At 45.4% G+C, this 16,928-nt stretch overlaps 1 protein-coding gene across 1 annotated transcript in view; it reads right to left on the bottom strand.

Moving 5' to 3' along the window:
• The window catches only part of ANTXR1 (ANTXR cell adhesion molecule 1), a 214,576-nt gene that overhangs the window by 38,946 nt on the left and 158,702 nt on the right, over positions 1-16,928 (bottom strand). Inside the window, exon 17 of the mRNA XM_029937510.1 lies at positions 12,115-12,195. Coding sequence (XP_029793370.1) covers positions 12,115-12,195 — 81 coding nt within the window. The remainder of the gene's footprint in view (positions 1-12,114; positions 12,196-16,928) is intronic.

The raw sequence follows: 16,928 nt of genomic DNA, 5'->3' as shown, positions 1-16,928 counted from the left end.
CAACCAACAGGTCCTTTCACTTACTTCACTGGGAAAGCTCATTCTTCAGGTCATAGCCAAATGGTCTCTGCTTTTATAAGTCTTCCCTGCTCCCCTAGTCTGGGTTACCTCTCCCTGCTCTATGCTCCCGTGGAATCTCCAACTCTCCCTTCCACACCACTTATCACATTGAGTATAATTTAGTTCTTTCTGACTACTTTTTAGTAGTCAGGCTCCACCTAATTCATGTGAAATCCCTGCTATGGAGCTTGGTGCCTGCTAGAGAGTAGGAGTTCAAGACTTAATTGTTTTTTTTAATGTTTTTTTTTAATTTATTTTTGAGAGACAGAGAGAGACAGTGTGAGCAGGGGAGTGTCAGAGAGAAAGGGAGATGCAGAATCTGAAGCAGGCTCCAGGCTCTGAGCTAGCGGTCAGCACAGAGCCCAACGCGGGGCTCGAACTCATGAATCGTGAGATCATGACCTGAGCCGAAGTTGGATGCTTAACGAACTGAGCCAAGCAGGTGCCCTAAGACCTAATTGTTGAATGAGAAGGTGCACTCTATCCTAGACATGGTGTTGATGGTTAAAGGGAGACAGGGAGAGGTGGAAGTAGGAAGCGGAAAGAACATGAGGTAATTTGGGAGCACAGCGCACGGTGCAGGAAAGCAGGTCAGTGTGGGAGGACACCGGTAGTGATGTCATCTTGGGCAGGATGCAAATGGAAAGGTGTTGGAAGGTGGGAGAGGGAGGAGGATAGAAAAGGAGGTGATTGGGTGGCATGGATTCGCTTTGCTTTCCAAAATTGGATCTTGTCCTACCTTCTCTTCAAGAGATCAAGCCCACGGACGATCCTGGCCCTCCTCCCCCCGCCTGGGGGTGAGAACACAGGAAGGCCAGGCAGCATGGGGCTGGTGGGGTCTCATCTTGCCACTTCCACTAACTCTCTTTGTGACCTTGAACAGAACAGGGACCTTATTATCCTCATCTTCCCAGCATGCAAAAAGGAGATGAGGTGAGGTGGTGGAGGGAGAGACTAGCAAATGGACTTGTGAGTGCTGGCTGTTCCCAGGAGGCTGGCTCCTCTCCATTCTGTGAGTTCTGGAAGGCTTTCTCTTGGGTCAGCTTTTGTCATCTATGACTCAAGCCACACTTCTAGCCAGAACAGAACTCCTCATCAGCTGGGGTTAGGATGATTCTCAATTGAAACCTATTGCAGAGCCACAAACTCTCTCTAGAGATGATCTTTCCTAATGCCCTCAGCTGCAGTGACAGGCTCGTGGCAGCCGAGTGGCCAGACATAAACATCGTGTTTGGGGGAAGTGGCAAACTTCCTGAAATGTTATGTCTTGGGTGCCACTCTGCCTCTAGAACCAAGCCCTGCCTCCCTCAATCCTGATTCTGTTTGGAGGGAAACAATGAGGGCAGAGAATTTGAACAGGGGTGTCTTTATCACTCAGGCCTGTCTTGTTCAGCTTCTAGTATTTACTTCTCCTCTGTTTGCTGTTTGCAACTTGATACCAAGACGTGAGCTTCTGTTGCTGTGGCTGTTTGGGAGATGAGGCAATTCAAACATGAAAATCCTAAGAGAAGCTATAAAATGATGATGATGATGATGTGTGTGTGTGTGTAGAAAGGGAGGTTAAGTTGTGTAGGGCTGGAAGAGAGAGGCAGAGGGAGCAGAGGGAGGCGGGAGAGTCCTCAACCACATCAGCTGCCTTTCCATCTGTTTATTTAGAAAGACCTCCTACTGTAGGGAAGGAACTTTGTGCAAAAAAAAAAAAAAAACAACCCCCAAGATACATATTTGATGGTATATTTTGCAGCATCAACTTTGGGTTTGACTTCTCTGAAAAAAGTTAACTTTGCAGGTTTTGGGCCCAGTTTGGTTTTCGCTGTGGACATAGGGTGTCTTGAACTTTTTCTTTTTTAAATTCAGGGAAGTAAGCCAAGAATTCTAAGTACTCATGTTCCTCTCCAATGAGACAGTGAAGGAAAGATTTCCAAGGGTGAGAACTGGATAAATACTACTGAGAATTCAAATATCCAGGGAAGGTGCTCTGCCAAAATAAATCACACCCTCTAGGAACATTTCCTATAATTTGCTTTTCTTTTCTGTTTCTTAAATGATCTACTCTTACAAAAGTGTTTTTTTAAATGTTTATTTATTTTTGAGAGAGAGAGAGAGAGAGAGACAGAATACAAATTGGGGAGGGGCAGAGAGAGAGGGAGATACAGGATCCAAAGCAGGCTCCAGGCTCTGATCTGTCAGCACAGAACCCAATGCGGGGCTTGAACTCACAAACAGTGAGATCATGACCTGAGTCGAAGTTGGGACACTTAATTGACTGAGACACCCAGGCACCCCAACTCTTACAAAAGTTGAAAAAGGTCAGGAGTCAGTGGCCAGAAAATTGGACTTTCTTTCCAGATGTGTTGGGCACTTATAGGCTGGTGTCAAACGCAGGTAGAAAGTTTGAGGGTCCTCAATGTAAAAAACGAATACGAAATGATTGTCTGCTGGGATGTGTGGGTGGTTCAGTGGACTCTTGACTTTGGTTCAGGTCATGATCCCAGGGTTGTGGGACTGAACCCCATGTTGGGCTTGATGCTCAGCATGGAGCCTACTTAAGATTCTCTCTCTCTCTCTCTCTCTCTCTCTCTCTCCCACTGCCTCTCCCCCACTCATGCTCTCTCTCTAAAATGAGAAAAAATTTTAAAAAATAAAATGATTCTCTGTTGTGCAAGAAAACTGACCTTCACATAAAGACTTCAATTTATAGATAACCTTGATTCTCTTTGTCAATGCTGATGTAAACATAAGAGACTAATTTAGAAAAGTTTTTCTTCATGTTGAGATATAACAAACTTCTCTGAAATTAATTGCAATTTTCAGGGAGAAGGAAGGGAAGAAAACGAACTCCCATCTACTTGAATTCTTTACATTTGACTTTTTATTTAATCCTAACAACACCTAAAGTGGTAGGGATTATTAGATCATGTTTATGCAGGAGGAAATAGAAGCTTGGTGAGGCTGAGTCACTTGACTAAGGCTACAAGGATTTAACTTGTGCCTCCTGATGCTAAAATTAAAAAAAATTTTTTTAATGTTTATTTATTTTTGAGAGACAGAGAGAGAAACAGAACGTGAGCAGGGGTGGGGCAGAGAGAGAGGGAGACACAGATCTGAAGCAGGCTCCAGGCTCTAAGCTGTTAGCACAGAGCCCAATGTGGGGCTCAAACTCATGAACTGTGAGATCATGACCTGAGCCAAAGTTGGACGTTCTACTGACTGAGCCACCCAGGCACCCCCTGCCCATGCTCAAATTTTTTATCTCTTTCTCCATGCAATGCTGCAGCTGGTTTCAAACAGTGCTATCTATGTCTTTTCATTCCCTGTCACCATTTAAATTCAAGCCTCATGATCCTTGGTTGGCTCATTGCAACAGCCTATTAACTAGTTCCTAACATATTAGACCCACTGTTCCTGAGCTTTGGTAGAACAATTTTCATCTGGCTGTTCTATAAGACAAGACTTCTGTGGCCAAATTTTATATTTAAATTAAAAACGCTATTAATCTCTAGTTAAACTTGTATTGGATAAAATGTCTTAAAATACAATCTACTCTGGCACTGTAATATTTATCCCAGATGAAGATTAGCTCACAATGGTTACAGAATTAGGTCCACACTTTTTAGCCTGCCCATCAAGGTGGTGAAATCTCATTCATGTGCAGCCTACAGCCTGAGGGGGACCATGTACTCTCTCCACTCCAGCCTGAGATGTGTCCTCACTGTTGGCCACAGGCACTTACAGCCTGTATCCTGGTTCTGGAGACCTGTGACCTCAGCCCTTCCACATTCTGTCTGCTTGACTAAGTCCCAACTTGCCTCCATCATCCAGGGCAAGTCCTACCAGTCCCTGTGGAGGCCTCCTGTCCCCTTAGGCTTCCAGTGATCGCCCTTTCTCTTGCTCTCAATTACTTCAGCTCTCTCTTGGTCTGCCCAGGGAGTGACCTTGACTGCCATCTGTTCCATCTCCCAAACCGGTCTTTCATGTCAGGACCACGTCTCAGGCTTGTCCGCCTTTTCCACAGTGCCCTTCATGGCACCTCAGCAGCCGTTTGCTGATAATGATCATACTTTGCGAACTGAGTAAACATTTTCAGCTCTTGGATTTGCTCTGTTCATTTTCTTTTCTTTTAAGTTTTTATTTTATTTTATTTTTTAGAGAGAGAGAGAGCGAGAGAGAGTGGGAGAGCAAGCATGAGTGCGAGAGAGGGAGAGAGAGAATTCCAAGCAGGCTCTGCACCGTCAGCACAGAGCCCAACTTGGAGCTGGAACTCACGAACAGTGGGATCATGACCTGAGCTGAAACCAAGAGCTGGACACTCTACAGACTGAGCCCCCCAGGCGCTTCCATTTTATTTTCAACAATCAGTGTTGTCAGAATGGAGGAGTTTATCAGAGACACAATGAGGCAGATTCAGAGGAAAACTGGAGTTAGGAGTTTCAAATGCAAAAGGTTTCTCTGTGAAAGGGAAATGACTGATAGGAACGGCAGGACTGGGGTGCCTCACTGGCTCAGTCAGTAGAGATTACTTAAAACTAAACTCTTAAAAAAAAAAAAAAGAGAAGAACTGCAGGATCTAGGTGAACTTCTTATAGAATGCCAACCAACCTTTTAATTCTGGATGCTCACATTATCAATTTTCACCAGCTTTTTGGGTGTGTGTTAGAAATTCAGCATGCCGGCACATAGGCCAGTTGGCTCTGTGGTTTCACCCACAAGCAGTTCAAATGGGAATGATTATTTCTCAACACAGACATGCATCTGCTTTAAAATTGCCAATATTCAGGGAGGAATGTCTGTCTTATCAGCATGCATAAAAGTGTTCAATTATTTGAATTGCCTAGGAAACAGTGATTTAAAAAATTACTTCCCCCTTATGCTTATAACATAAGCATTAAATTAAATGAAAGAATTAGATACTAAATTATATGCAGTATGGTCACAACTAAATAAGGAGAAAAGAAGATAGGGCAAAGACTCTATTAACGAAGCAAACACTTTTTGGGTGAGTACAAGAAATAGTGAAAAAAATGTTACAGGGGATGATCATATTGGGAGAACCCACTGGACTGAGCAATGTTTTCCAGTGTTTATCTAAAGCAATGGTTGGGAGGAAATTAACTGCTTTCTGTTTTTGATGGTGGGGTCGCCGCTAGCCCACACGGTGCCTCTGTGTGAATCAGGGAAAGGCCTTCCCGTGTGAGGCGGAGTGCACGCCCTTACCAGGGGGCTTGTCTGTCCAGCCCTGCACAGCCTGGTTCTCCATCACGGGCGCAGCCTGCATAACTAGGCACCCGTGTGCCCTGCAAACAATTCCTTGGCAAAATGGAAGTGATCTTAAAAAGTACAGTGACTTGAAAAGGTCACCAGCTGGTACATGATAGAGCAATGGAGTAGTTCCAGAATCACGGCTTTAAGTTAATCCTGATCAAGAATAGTTATTGATGCCTCTTCTATGGGACACGTGCTATGTCACAGTATTTACATATGACAAGGGTCCCATTCTTTAGTAATTTATAATGCAGCTGATTATAAACTGGTACAAAAATAGTTTGTTGGCAGTTGTTAGATATTACGGTTTTGACTTACAGCAGTGGGAGACCTCCAGTAAGAAAACAAAACAAAAAGCCCCAAAGCAGTTAGCACTGCTCTCTAAGTATTGTGGGTAAATTAGGTCATTATTTCCATCTGCGTCTGAGAAATAAAACCTACAGCAATATATTCAAGAGACCAGAAAGGGGGTTCTCTTGGGGGTGGAGTGTTGAAGTGAACTGCTTGTAACACTGCACCCACAATTACTCATGTTTCTTGAACGTGGTGGAGACATCCACCCTGCAACTAGAGAGAGCGCTGACCCGCAGGAGGGATGGGATTCCAAAGGTGTGGCTGCTTCTGCCTCATCCAGCCTTCTCGGGAGCTCTGGCCTCACTCGCCCCTCTCCGCTAGCATCATCGTGGGAGAGACAGAAGTCACCCAATGGCTTCCTGCCCTCTCACCCACACCTGAGAGTCCACCTGGGCTCCACCCTCAGCTCACATGGAAGAATGGCACTTCAGGGGCTCCAGGTCCTCTAAGCCCAGCTTCTAAGGGCTCCCGCACTCCATCAATGAGCTCTTCTCTTCAACCTTTTCCTCTCGGGGCTTGTCATATTACACCATAACCCTGTGTCATTAAAGAACCAGTGCCAGCTTGTGTCTAAATTTTACAGCACTTGACACTGACCTCCTCAGTGACGTATTTTCTTCTCTCAGTTTCCATGATCCCAGACTCTCCTGTTGTACCTTTTCTTTCTCTGGCTGGTCTTTCTTAGTTTCTTTCTTGTTCCCTTTTTCTTTCCTTACCCTGACTTAAAGGACATGACCCCGGGGGGTTCACTGCTTAACCGATTTCTCTTCTCTGTCTACACATGCTCCCCAGTTCCCCATCAATCACACTGGTCACAACTGCCATGCTGACGACTCCCAGATCTTTGCCTCCAGCTCCAAATTCACTGAACAGAACTGCCTCCGACACAGGCGGGGACCAGCGTGAGGCTGATGGGGTGTCTAGGCCACAGACTTGAAGGAGGCACTCACTCAGGTCCCAACAGGTGCCAGACCTGCACGTGCATGATCCTGAGAATGAGCACCTCCTGGCCCCGGGCCTGGCCATCTCTGCTTAGAGAGGCTCCCACAGTGCCTCAGACTTGCTAGGTTATGAGGCCAAGTCCTCATCTTCTCCCCCAACGCTCTCATCTTCCTGCCCTCATTCTAGAGGCATCACTGCTGGCTCAGACCACACTCTGGGGGTCCTTCCTGATACTTCCTTCCCTCTCATCCTCCATAGCTAGCCAGTCACCAAATCCAGTTCTTCTGTTTCCTCAGCCCCTCTGGAATCCAGACTCTCCTTCTTGCCTGCCCCTGCCTCTGTTCACCGTCCCTCACTGCCACCATCCCCACACCGCAGCCAGTGGAACTTTTCTAAAACACAAATCTGATCACTTCTCTGCTCAAAACACTTGTGTAATATCCACTGTCCTCAGAGTGGGCTCCCATGACCAGGGCCCCACGTGGCCTGCTGTCACTGCCTTACACTCTGCCCTCCAATGGGAGGACCCTGCTCTTGCTGTCTCCCAGAAGGCGCCACAGGTCCACCTTGGGGTCCTTGTTCAAGCTTCCTTCTCACTAGGATAACGCTCCCTTTTTAACTCTCCCACTCTCAGCTTAAATGTCACTTCCAGAGGTTGGTTTTGACTCCTGTCTGGTGAAATGCCTTTCCTGGGTGTTTCCCTCACACCTCATGTGCTCATCTCCATCACAGCCTTTCACATGGGTGATGTTTGGGGACTTGACCGTTTGTCCCTGATCTTCAAGGGCAAGGGCAAGTCAGCAGCCACACAAACACAATGCTCGTCTCATAGGAAGTGCTCAACAAGTATCTGTCAAATGCATAAAGGACTTGAGGAATCCCTAGTCTCTGACAGTCCCAAATTCAAGCCCCTCATCTGCCCCTTACCAGCAGTGTGCCCTCTGGAAAGTAAATAACCTGCCCTAAGCCCCAGTTTCTGCTCTGTAAACAGAGATCACCATCATCCCCAAAGTTGCTGTGAGTGGGCTTGTGCTTCTATAAACATCTGCAGTCAGTTCAATGCTTGACCCTTTCTTCTCTTCCAAGTCCTACATTCAACTCCAGGAAGCCAGAATTCAGTCCTATTCTAATTGGTATCCCTAGTACCGGCCCTGTGATGGGTTCCTAGTGGGAGCACAATAGATGTTTGATCAAAGAATGTTTGAGGAAAGGCAGCCAAGTTAAAAAGGGAAGAAGAAAGAGGTAATGCAGAGAATGTGGAAAATGGAGAAAAGAGAGAGAGAGAGAATCAGAATGCAGACACTTTTCTCAGAGTTGCCTATGTTATGGGAGGCTCATCTGCTTTCGAAGGACTGGGCTGAGCATGCTCTCTGCCCTCAGAGGTTAACCTGCCGGGTTCACCCTGGCCTCAGCGACAGCAGGGAGACACGGTGCCCACGTGACCAGCCTAGCTCCCTTCCAGGAAGCAGCCGCACAGATGGCAGCCTGAGGCTGGAGCTCCAGGAGAGGATTTCACAACCTCTGGGGCTGAGCTTCAAATAAGTTTCAAACGTTGTTTATGTACATTTATGTGTGTGCTTTTCCTGGGTCTCTTCTGATTGCAAGGAGGCCCAGCCTTGCAAAACAAGCTCAGAATGTGCCTTAGTTTTTTGTTCTTGCTGATAGTCATGGAATGTACCGGCCTCCTAATGTCAGATCTGGGAGAAACCGGAGCTGAAAACAAAGAGGACATCCAAGTCCAGCCGGTCCCTCCCAGAGCACGTGAAAGGGGATGGCTCAAGCTGAGGTAAAAACAACTGGGGAGGGTTTAGACTAGTCAATATATTGAATGACTCCCATCCAGTAAAAAAAAAAAAACCCAAAAAACAAAAAAACAAAAACAACAACAAAAAACCCCCCACAGGTGAGACAGAGTTATAATTTCCTTTTCTCCATCCTGTTCCCCTAAGCAGTAACAATAAGATAGCAACCTGAATCTGTGTTAACCACTCTCCTGGAAGGAAAGGAACTGGTGGAAGCCCATCCATTTCCCTCATGCCTGTGAGACACAGTCATAGGGTCTCTGGAGCAGTGTGGACCTTTGCCTTCAAACTGATGGAGAAGAAAAGAGAAGATGCAGTCTTGGATGAAAAATAGGGAATTGGACTAGATCACTGATTCACAAACCTGGTTGCCATCAGAACCACCTGGAGAGCCTCTAAAATCCCAAATGTCCAGACCTCATCCCAGACAAATGAAATAGAACCTGTGGGGTGGGATCCCAGGATCAGTGTTTGAATGCTCTTCAGGTTATCACAGTGTGCGGCCAGGTTGAAAACCACTGGATTCCACAAACCCCGAATTCTGACGCTCCCTTACATCTCTGTTTAAAATTAGGAGAGCCTTTCTAAATCAAGCTATTCTGGGGGGTTTTCCTGGTGTTTGCAAGTCTGAAGCCTTGGAATGCCATGCTACATGTGTGTTTTAGAAAGAGCATAGTGTAGCTCTATATTGGAAGCAGGGGGATGGGTTCAGCAATGCTTAGCACACTCTTTACATTTTTAGAATCAGATGTGTTGCTGGCTTGCTATTTAAATGGTTTCTTCTGGTATTTGATGGTGGATGTTGGCTCAGGATTTTCCTGATGGGTTCTAAGGAGCCCACCCCAGGAAGATCAAGGAGGACAGGGTGGTGTCTCCTGCTGTGGCCCCATTCATGTTTTCCCTGACTTGAGGCTTGGACCGCTGAGGAGGTAGGCGCCAGTCCCAGGGAAGGGTGTGGCTCTAGGCTGGTGGTGGGGGGGGCTGCCCAACGCCCCATCCCCACCCCAGCCCTCGACTCTGTGGTAGAGGCTGGAGACGCTCAGCCCTTTCGGCAGGCAGCCTCAAAGGCTCCGTTGGTGGGCCCCTGTCTGCATCTGTAGGGCTGGGGTGGGTTAACTGTGGGGAGGATGGGGCACACAGGAACGGAGAAGGGAGCACTGCCAGGTTTCTGTGAGGTCAACATGTGTTTGAAACCATTCAGACTGTAACTGAGAATGTAATTAGGTGATTTTTGTTTTTGTTTTTGTTTTAAAGGAAAAATTCAGAACCTGTGACTCTTGTTCATGAACACATGCCTGGATGTAGTCATTTTGAGTTTATGGAAAATGTGGTCAGCCCCATAAATCAGTGCTGAGGAATTCTTACAGTCATTGCCGTGCAAGTAATGGAGATCTGTAAGGAGTCTCCTACAGTTGTGCAGAACAAAAAAGGATACGCATGCAGACACAGCTATGACATCGTCCTCTCTCACCTGGGACTCCTTCCGGAGTTGCCACAAGGCAGCTTTGCATGCCTGTTCCTTCCTAATCTCTGACCTTTGTCACATATCTCCATGTATATCAGGATGTCTCTGGCCATCATTGTGACCTATAAGGAGACAGTTCTCTGCATCTGTTTCTCCCACGTGTCTTAGCATATTATCAGGATTTCTATAAAGCAAGCCCATTTAAAAGTAGCCTGGACAATCATAACTTGTGACAGTGCTGAGCATACAGTCACATGTATCCTAACTCATAGACCTTCTGTACCTCAAGTCTATAATTTTATGTGATCAGAGAATGAAAATTCAAGGTGGTATTGTGTTTCTCAAAAGTTTAGAGAACATCTTCAAGTGTTAATACAAATTTTTGGTCAAAATTAGTAAGATATTCGGTTTAGGTGTGACTCATTGGAGGATATTCCATCAGTTTGCATTCCATTGTTCTTGGGTTTATCCATTTAGCGTTTCCAGGCCAAATAGTGTTGGTTCCTGTATCTTATCCATGATAACATCCCCTACTCCTTCTGAGGTTGACTCAGCTTATGAAATTGTTTCTGCCAATCTGGTCAGTGGAGAATGGAATGTTAACAAATTTTAGTGGCGATGTTTTTCAGGTGCTCTGAAAAACATGTGCTTGTACACTTGACTGTCACAGTCCTCCGCAGGAAAACAGTATGGCTGAACCTGAGTTTAGGGTATCTTTTTTTTTCTTGATCTGTTTGATGATTCTCATGCATGCTAAAAAAATTTCTTAATTTCCCACAGAAATCAGATGTATAACTTATAGGGCTAAATACCACCCTGAGGACAAAGTTTATGGCCTGGGCTCATTTTTGGTAACCATAGAGTTCACACTTTAAAATTTGCCACTGCAGTGCGTTCTTGTTGACTTCCACAGACAAAATACAAATTCTATGTGCCATGAGGGCCAAGTGAGCCCCACATTTATATGACCTGATTTCTTTCTGCCACAACCTGGGGGCAGGAAAGCTAACTGCACAAGCTAAGAAACTTTAGACCAAACCCCCTCAGCCGCAAACCACCTGTTGTCATCAGGTGCAAAAGAAGAAGGGCCTACCTGACAGGCTGGTGTTTTATGAGCTGTGCCGTGTGGAGCAGTGCGCAGTGTAAGTGAAGCCATGGGCTTACCTGATACATGTCCATTGCAAGATGCTTTGAATTTTTGTATCAGCCCTTCACAGGCAGTAGAAGAGCATGAAGTAAATAATCATCATAATCACCACTGATTGAGCATTCCTAGGTGATCAACACTGGGACCAGCTTCGTTACAAATATTACCTTCTCCAAGCAGCCATAGCATTATCTACTTTATAAAGATGGAGTTCAGAGAGGTTAGGTAACTTGCCTGGAGTTTTCCTACCAAGAAGGAAGTTCTCTACCTGATTTGAAAGGAGTTTCAAATCAGACACCTTTATTTTGCTTTTGGGTTAACGTGCCTGACATCCAGAGAAGTGGATGGAAGATGCAGTTTGCTGGTAGAGGGAGGATTTCATCCTAAGCTCTTACGAGAAGACAGAATAACGGTGTGATTTCAGCAGAACGGTATTTGTTTCAAGCACTGTTACTTTGGGAACAGAACAAGTTATTCAGCTTCTCTTGTCCTTCATTTTCTCATTCACAGAATGGAGATGGACTAAATGGTTCCTAGCAGTCTCTGCTGACTCTTCTCTTTCTGCCTCCCTTTAGTTGGAGACACTCTAAGCTTGGCCCTGACAGTTTTGGGGCAAATCCTTACCAGGGTAGAAGGACCTCCTGAGGTTTTGGACCAATTGGGTCTGACATCTGCTGGAAGAGGATGGATTTTCTGTGGCCCCCATCCCCTTGCCCCATCTTGTGGCTTTGGCATCTTGTTGGTCACCACTGGCCACCACTGCTGGGGGACAACAGGCCTCTCTCCTGGCACAGCCTAGGGAAGGGTCAGCCCTGCCTCTTTCACTTCCTGTACCTATAAAATAAGAAGCTCAATTCCTAGGAAGTTTAACTCAACCTATTTCTGTCAAAATTCTTTTCAGAAAAGCAAGTTAACACTCAAGGTCTTGTAAAGAAACCAGAATTTTGGAAATTAGTATCTGATTCATTACAGCAGGAAATAACAGCTGGATTGATATACCTGGAGTTATTCTAGCTCACCAAAGTCAAAGTGAGAGAGAGTGAGAGCAACAATGTGTGTATGATACCATTAAAGAATCCTACCGTGTCTCCTGGCTGTGGACGCATCACAGACACACGATCATATCCTTTCCTTAGTAGGACCCACAAGGCATCCAGTTTTCCCTGAAAAAACCAAAACAAAACACCAAATGCATCAAGATTACAAATGAAACCAGAGCAGTGGCCAACACAGACATGTAGAACTTTCCATGCTTTCTTCTGTCACGTGAACAATGTATGGCGGCACTGTGGTTGTAACAGGATAAGTGACTCTCTAGACCCTAGATTCAAAACGGGAACTGCAGGACTGTAGAAGAAGAGACATGGAACAAGACCCTGATGTGCGTGCAGGATACACCTGAGACTTCAGTGCCATCCCAAATTTGCAAACACAGAGAAGTTCATTCAGGCTCTCAGCTTTTGCTCTTATCACATTTCTGGGCATATCCTCACACCAAAGTCAACCTTTTCAACTTTCACTAAAGTTTTTTCTTCCCACTTCATGCCCAGAGTTCACAAATGAAACAATGATGACAAATTCAGGAAAACCACTAAACAGAAATGTTGGTGGGGCAATACCACTTAAAGGCCCCTGGGATGCAGATTCCTGGGCTCACTCAGCACCTATGACTTGCTCAGGAATCCCAGGCTTGAGGGACAGATTACCAAAAATCTTAGAATACCCAAAAATCACAACCCCTTTGGAGTTGTAGGTAATTGGTTGAATCTGAGAAGTGTGAGTCTGTGTGAAGTTTTCACAGTGTATAATGAAGGGAGTCTAATGCCTCTGGCCATTCTTGTCCCCTAGGCAAGCTGAATGGAGGCTCCTTTTCCCTGCCACAAATACTAAAATGAAACAATGACATTCATTGATCTTTGCTCTTAGTATTAACCCTTAATACATTGCCTGCCATGGCAAATGATTTTGCAGATGTGATTAAGTGCAGGATCCTGAGATGGGGAGATTATTCTGGATTATGCAGGTGGACCCTATATGCGAGTCCTTGATGGAGGGAGGCAGAGGGATCAGAGTCAGAGAAGTTGTGCAGATAGACACAGAGTCAGAGGGATTCCACATGAGCAAGATTCAACCCACGGTTTTTTGCTTTGGGGAGGGGAGGGGGCTATAAACCAAAGAGTGTAGGCAGCTTCTAGTCTCTGTAAAAGACAAGGACTTGAATTCTCTCCTAAAGCCTTCAAAAGAGATGCAGCCCTGGACTTGCCTTGATTTGAGCTCAGTGAGACCTATTTTGGGCTTCTGATCTCCAGAACTGTAACATAATAAATTTGTGTTGTTTTAAGTCACTAAGTTAGTGGTAGTTTGCTACAGCAGCATTAGGAAATGAATATAGCCTTTATTAATCTCTGATATATTCTGTTTATTTGCCTATTGTCTGTCTCTGCCTCCTACAATGTCAACTCCATGAAAACAGAGGTGTCACTGGGTTGTTAGCTGCTGTACACCCAGCCCTAGGAGAGCATCTGGTGCTCATTAAATACCAGCTGGATGAATGTATGCTGTCAGTACTACTAAATAAGTGCTGGGCTAGGTGCTTTCACGTGTGTCTTCTCCCAAACACTCAAAGGATTATGGACAGGAAATGGAAGGTCAGGCTAACAGCTAACTTGCCTAAAGCACGCAGCTTGTAAATTGGAGGTGTGATTAGACCCCATGGCTCTGTAATTCCAGAGCTCATAGACTTTCTGTTACATTCCTTGTGCAGAACTTCTGGCTGGAGTACTTGAACTTAGATCCTTTACAATAGGGTTCCTAAATTTTTTTTTAACGTTTATTCATTTTTGAGAGAGGGCAAGAGGGGGAGGACAGAGAGCGAGGCAGACAGAATCTGAAGCAGGCTCCAGGCTCTGAACTGTCAGCAGAGCCTGATGTAGGGCTTGAACCCACAAACTGTCAGATCATGACCTGAGCCGAACTCAGACACTTAAGTGACTAAGCCACCCACGCATTCTTAGAATAAATAGGATTTCTAAATGGTAGGTTGCAACCTTTCGATCCCTCATGAAACAATTTTGTATATTAGGACCAGAGTTCTTAAGAAATAAAATAGAATAGGAAAGAAAATATCTGAGTCACTTGCCATGACGAAGATAACTATCATTTTGTGACAAAGTTATATCAGTTAAATGTATGTATGGGTGAGTGTTTCAGTGCATGTTCAACACACACATACTTAGATACTGAGCCAAACTGTATTTCTACTGGGTCTCAGTGAGGTACGTTTGAAGACACTGATTTGGAAGAGGTCTCTGAAGGACAGTGCTGAGAGACTGGGCAAGTCCAGAGACTTCAAGTTCCTTGACACAAAGCTTTTGTAGCAGAAGCATCAATTTAAGAACATCATCTTGAAGACTTCATGTTCAGACATTGTTTTCTGGTGGGTTAGATTCAAATAAAGTGTGCTCTTGAACTTCTATCAACTGTTGCTCAAGTTCTGTGGGTTAAACTTTGTCTTGCTAAGTATTGTTTTTCATCTCTTTTGGCAAAGTATTTACGAAAGCCTCTAAAAATATTTTGAAATGACTTTAGAAAGCTCGAGGGGACTGCTGCTGGGTTTAGCACGTTTTTCTGCATGAAACCATGTCAATCATCAGTTAAGTGTTTTCCTTGAAGGTTCTTTCGGATAAGCATTTATATTTCAGGATAAAAGCAGGTGGATTTCCTGGACAAATGCCTCTTTCTCTTTCCCTATTTTGAGGGACTCCCAGTACTTGTCTTTGTAAATCAGCATACCCACAGCGTTCTGTGGGCTAATCACTCATCTGCTTGACAAATGAGGAGCAATAAGATGGGGCTGGAAGAATATTTGCAGAAACTTAAACCTAAAGCTACAGGCGAAACAAAAGAGCACAGACCACATGCATGCGTAACACCACAAGAATCAATAGTAAGTTAGGTTTTCTTGTGGCCGCAGGTCATAGTGTGATATTTAAGCCCGAAGTGACAATTCAGACTGCCCAAGTTTGTATTTCGGGTCTGGCCCTCCCAGTTCTGCAGCCGTGGACAAGCTGTTTCATCTCCCTAAGCCTCACTTTTCTCATCTTTAAAATGGACATAATGGTACTGTCTACCTTATTAGATATCTCCCTAATTAGATATTGAAGTTAGATACTTAGCTCATAAAAAGTATTTATTAAATATCACCTATGATCATGGTCAAGTCATAAAAATGATCACTTGGGAGGCTCTGTAGAAAGATGGAGAAGAATGCAATATAGAGTGTAAGAATCCAATAATGTGAACTTGACAAGTGTGTATTCACCCATCCTCCATTCTGTGCTCCGGCAACCCCTGCCCCCTTCCTTCAGGCCACACTTCTTACCCCCTCCAGCATGCCATGGGCTGGCCTCCCTTGCAGTGTTTGGTGGCCACAATGTTTCACCAAAGCTGCACCTGCTAAGGCCACCCACAGATCCCAACTGCCAAGTGCTTTGGCCACCGTCAGGTCTCACTTTACTTGATTCTTAGATCTGATATGCTGGGCTTCTCCCTTCTTTACACTTTCCCTTGGCTTCAGTGCCATCAGCCTCTGCCTGCTCCTTCCTTCCTCCCCAGATAGGCATTTCAGCCTCTACCTTGTCCTCCCCTCAGCCCTCTTCCATCCTCTCCCTCAGACTGAGTGCTCCACCTGGCAGTCTCTCACCTAGTCTCTGGGGTCAACCTCCTCTGGGGTCAACTTCCAACTCACCAAGTCTCTGGGGTCAGCTCACAAACTGTACCTTCAGCTTAGTCCTCTCTCAAGCTCCAAATCCAATCACCTACCAAATCTGAGTTGTCATGCAGAAATATCACAGGTATTGAAAATGGAACTATCTTTCCCCAACCCGTTACTTCTTTCGCATACCCTGCTTGGTTCCTGGCACTGCCGACATCCACACGGGCAAGCTGGACGCCAGAGAATCACTGTCACGTCCTTGCCCTCTGCCATCTCCGCATATTCAACTCCAACCGTGTCTTGTGGACTTTTTCTCTGTCACAGCTCTCCTGTCACTGCTTCCTGTCCATCCTGCCCCACTGTCTCCGTGTCTACTGCCTGGCCCAGGCCCTCATCATCTGTTACTCATTCCGTGAACAGTTTCCTGACTGGTCCTTTACCTCCAGGCATACCCCGCCCCCCAGCCCAGTCCTCTCTCCTATTTGATTAATTATAGATTTCATTGCTAGCTCGAATGGATGCTTAGCAGTTTATAGAATAAACCAGGAAACATCTTACTAGCAGTATGAATTTAGGCAGGTCACCTAAACTCTCTGTGCCTTAGTTTTTCCATTTGTAAATGGGGGTAGTAGTAGTTTCTACTTTTGAGGGTTGCTGTAAACTAAAGGAGTGAGTGCATGGGAAGCCTCTGGAATTGTGCCCGACTTGCAGTATGTGTTTCACCAGGTGAGAGCTTCACCCAGGTGGGCTGCTGTCCTTGGGTTCCTCTGGCCGAGGTGAGACTAGTTAGTTCCAGTGGTTTCCTCAGCGTTCTGAGTTCTGGCAGTCCCACAGCTGAGCCCAAAGTCCCACCTCTGTGGCATAGGACGCCATCTGGGTAATCCACACACCCGACCTCTCCTGTTCCCTCCTCAGCTTTTTATGCAAGAGCTGAAGTAAGTTCTAGAATAAGTGTGTTTACAACCAAGACGAGAATATAAAATTACCCCTAAGGTCAAAGAGAAGCACATAGCAAAGGTGGCTGGTGCCTCTATTTTTCTGTATGGAGGCAGAAACCTGTCATTTCAAGACAGCAGCTAATGAGGTTTTTAATAACATCTTTTTGGGGAGTGAAGAGCCTCAGGGGATTTTTCAAACCAGTTCCTAGGATTTACCCGAAGTCCTGGGGGTGGAGTGGGGAAG

Source organism: Suricata suricatta, chromosome 4 (assembly GCF_006229205.1).
Source record: "Suricata suricatta isolate VVHF042 chromosome 4, meerkat_22Aug2017_6uvM2_HiC, whole genome shotgun sequence".
Classification (NCBI taxonomy): domain Eukaryota; kingdom Metazoa; phylum Chordata; class Mammalia; order Carnivora; family Herpestidae; genus Suricata; species Suricata suricatta.
This window is presented reverse-complemented; position numbering and strand designations above follow the sequence as displayed.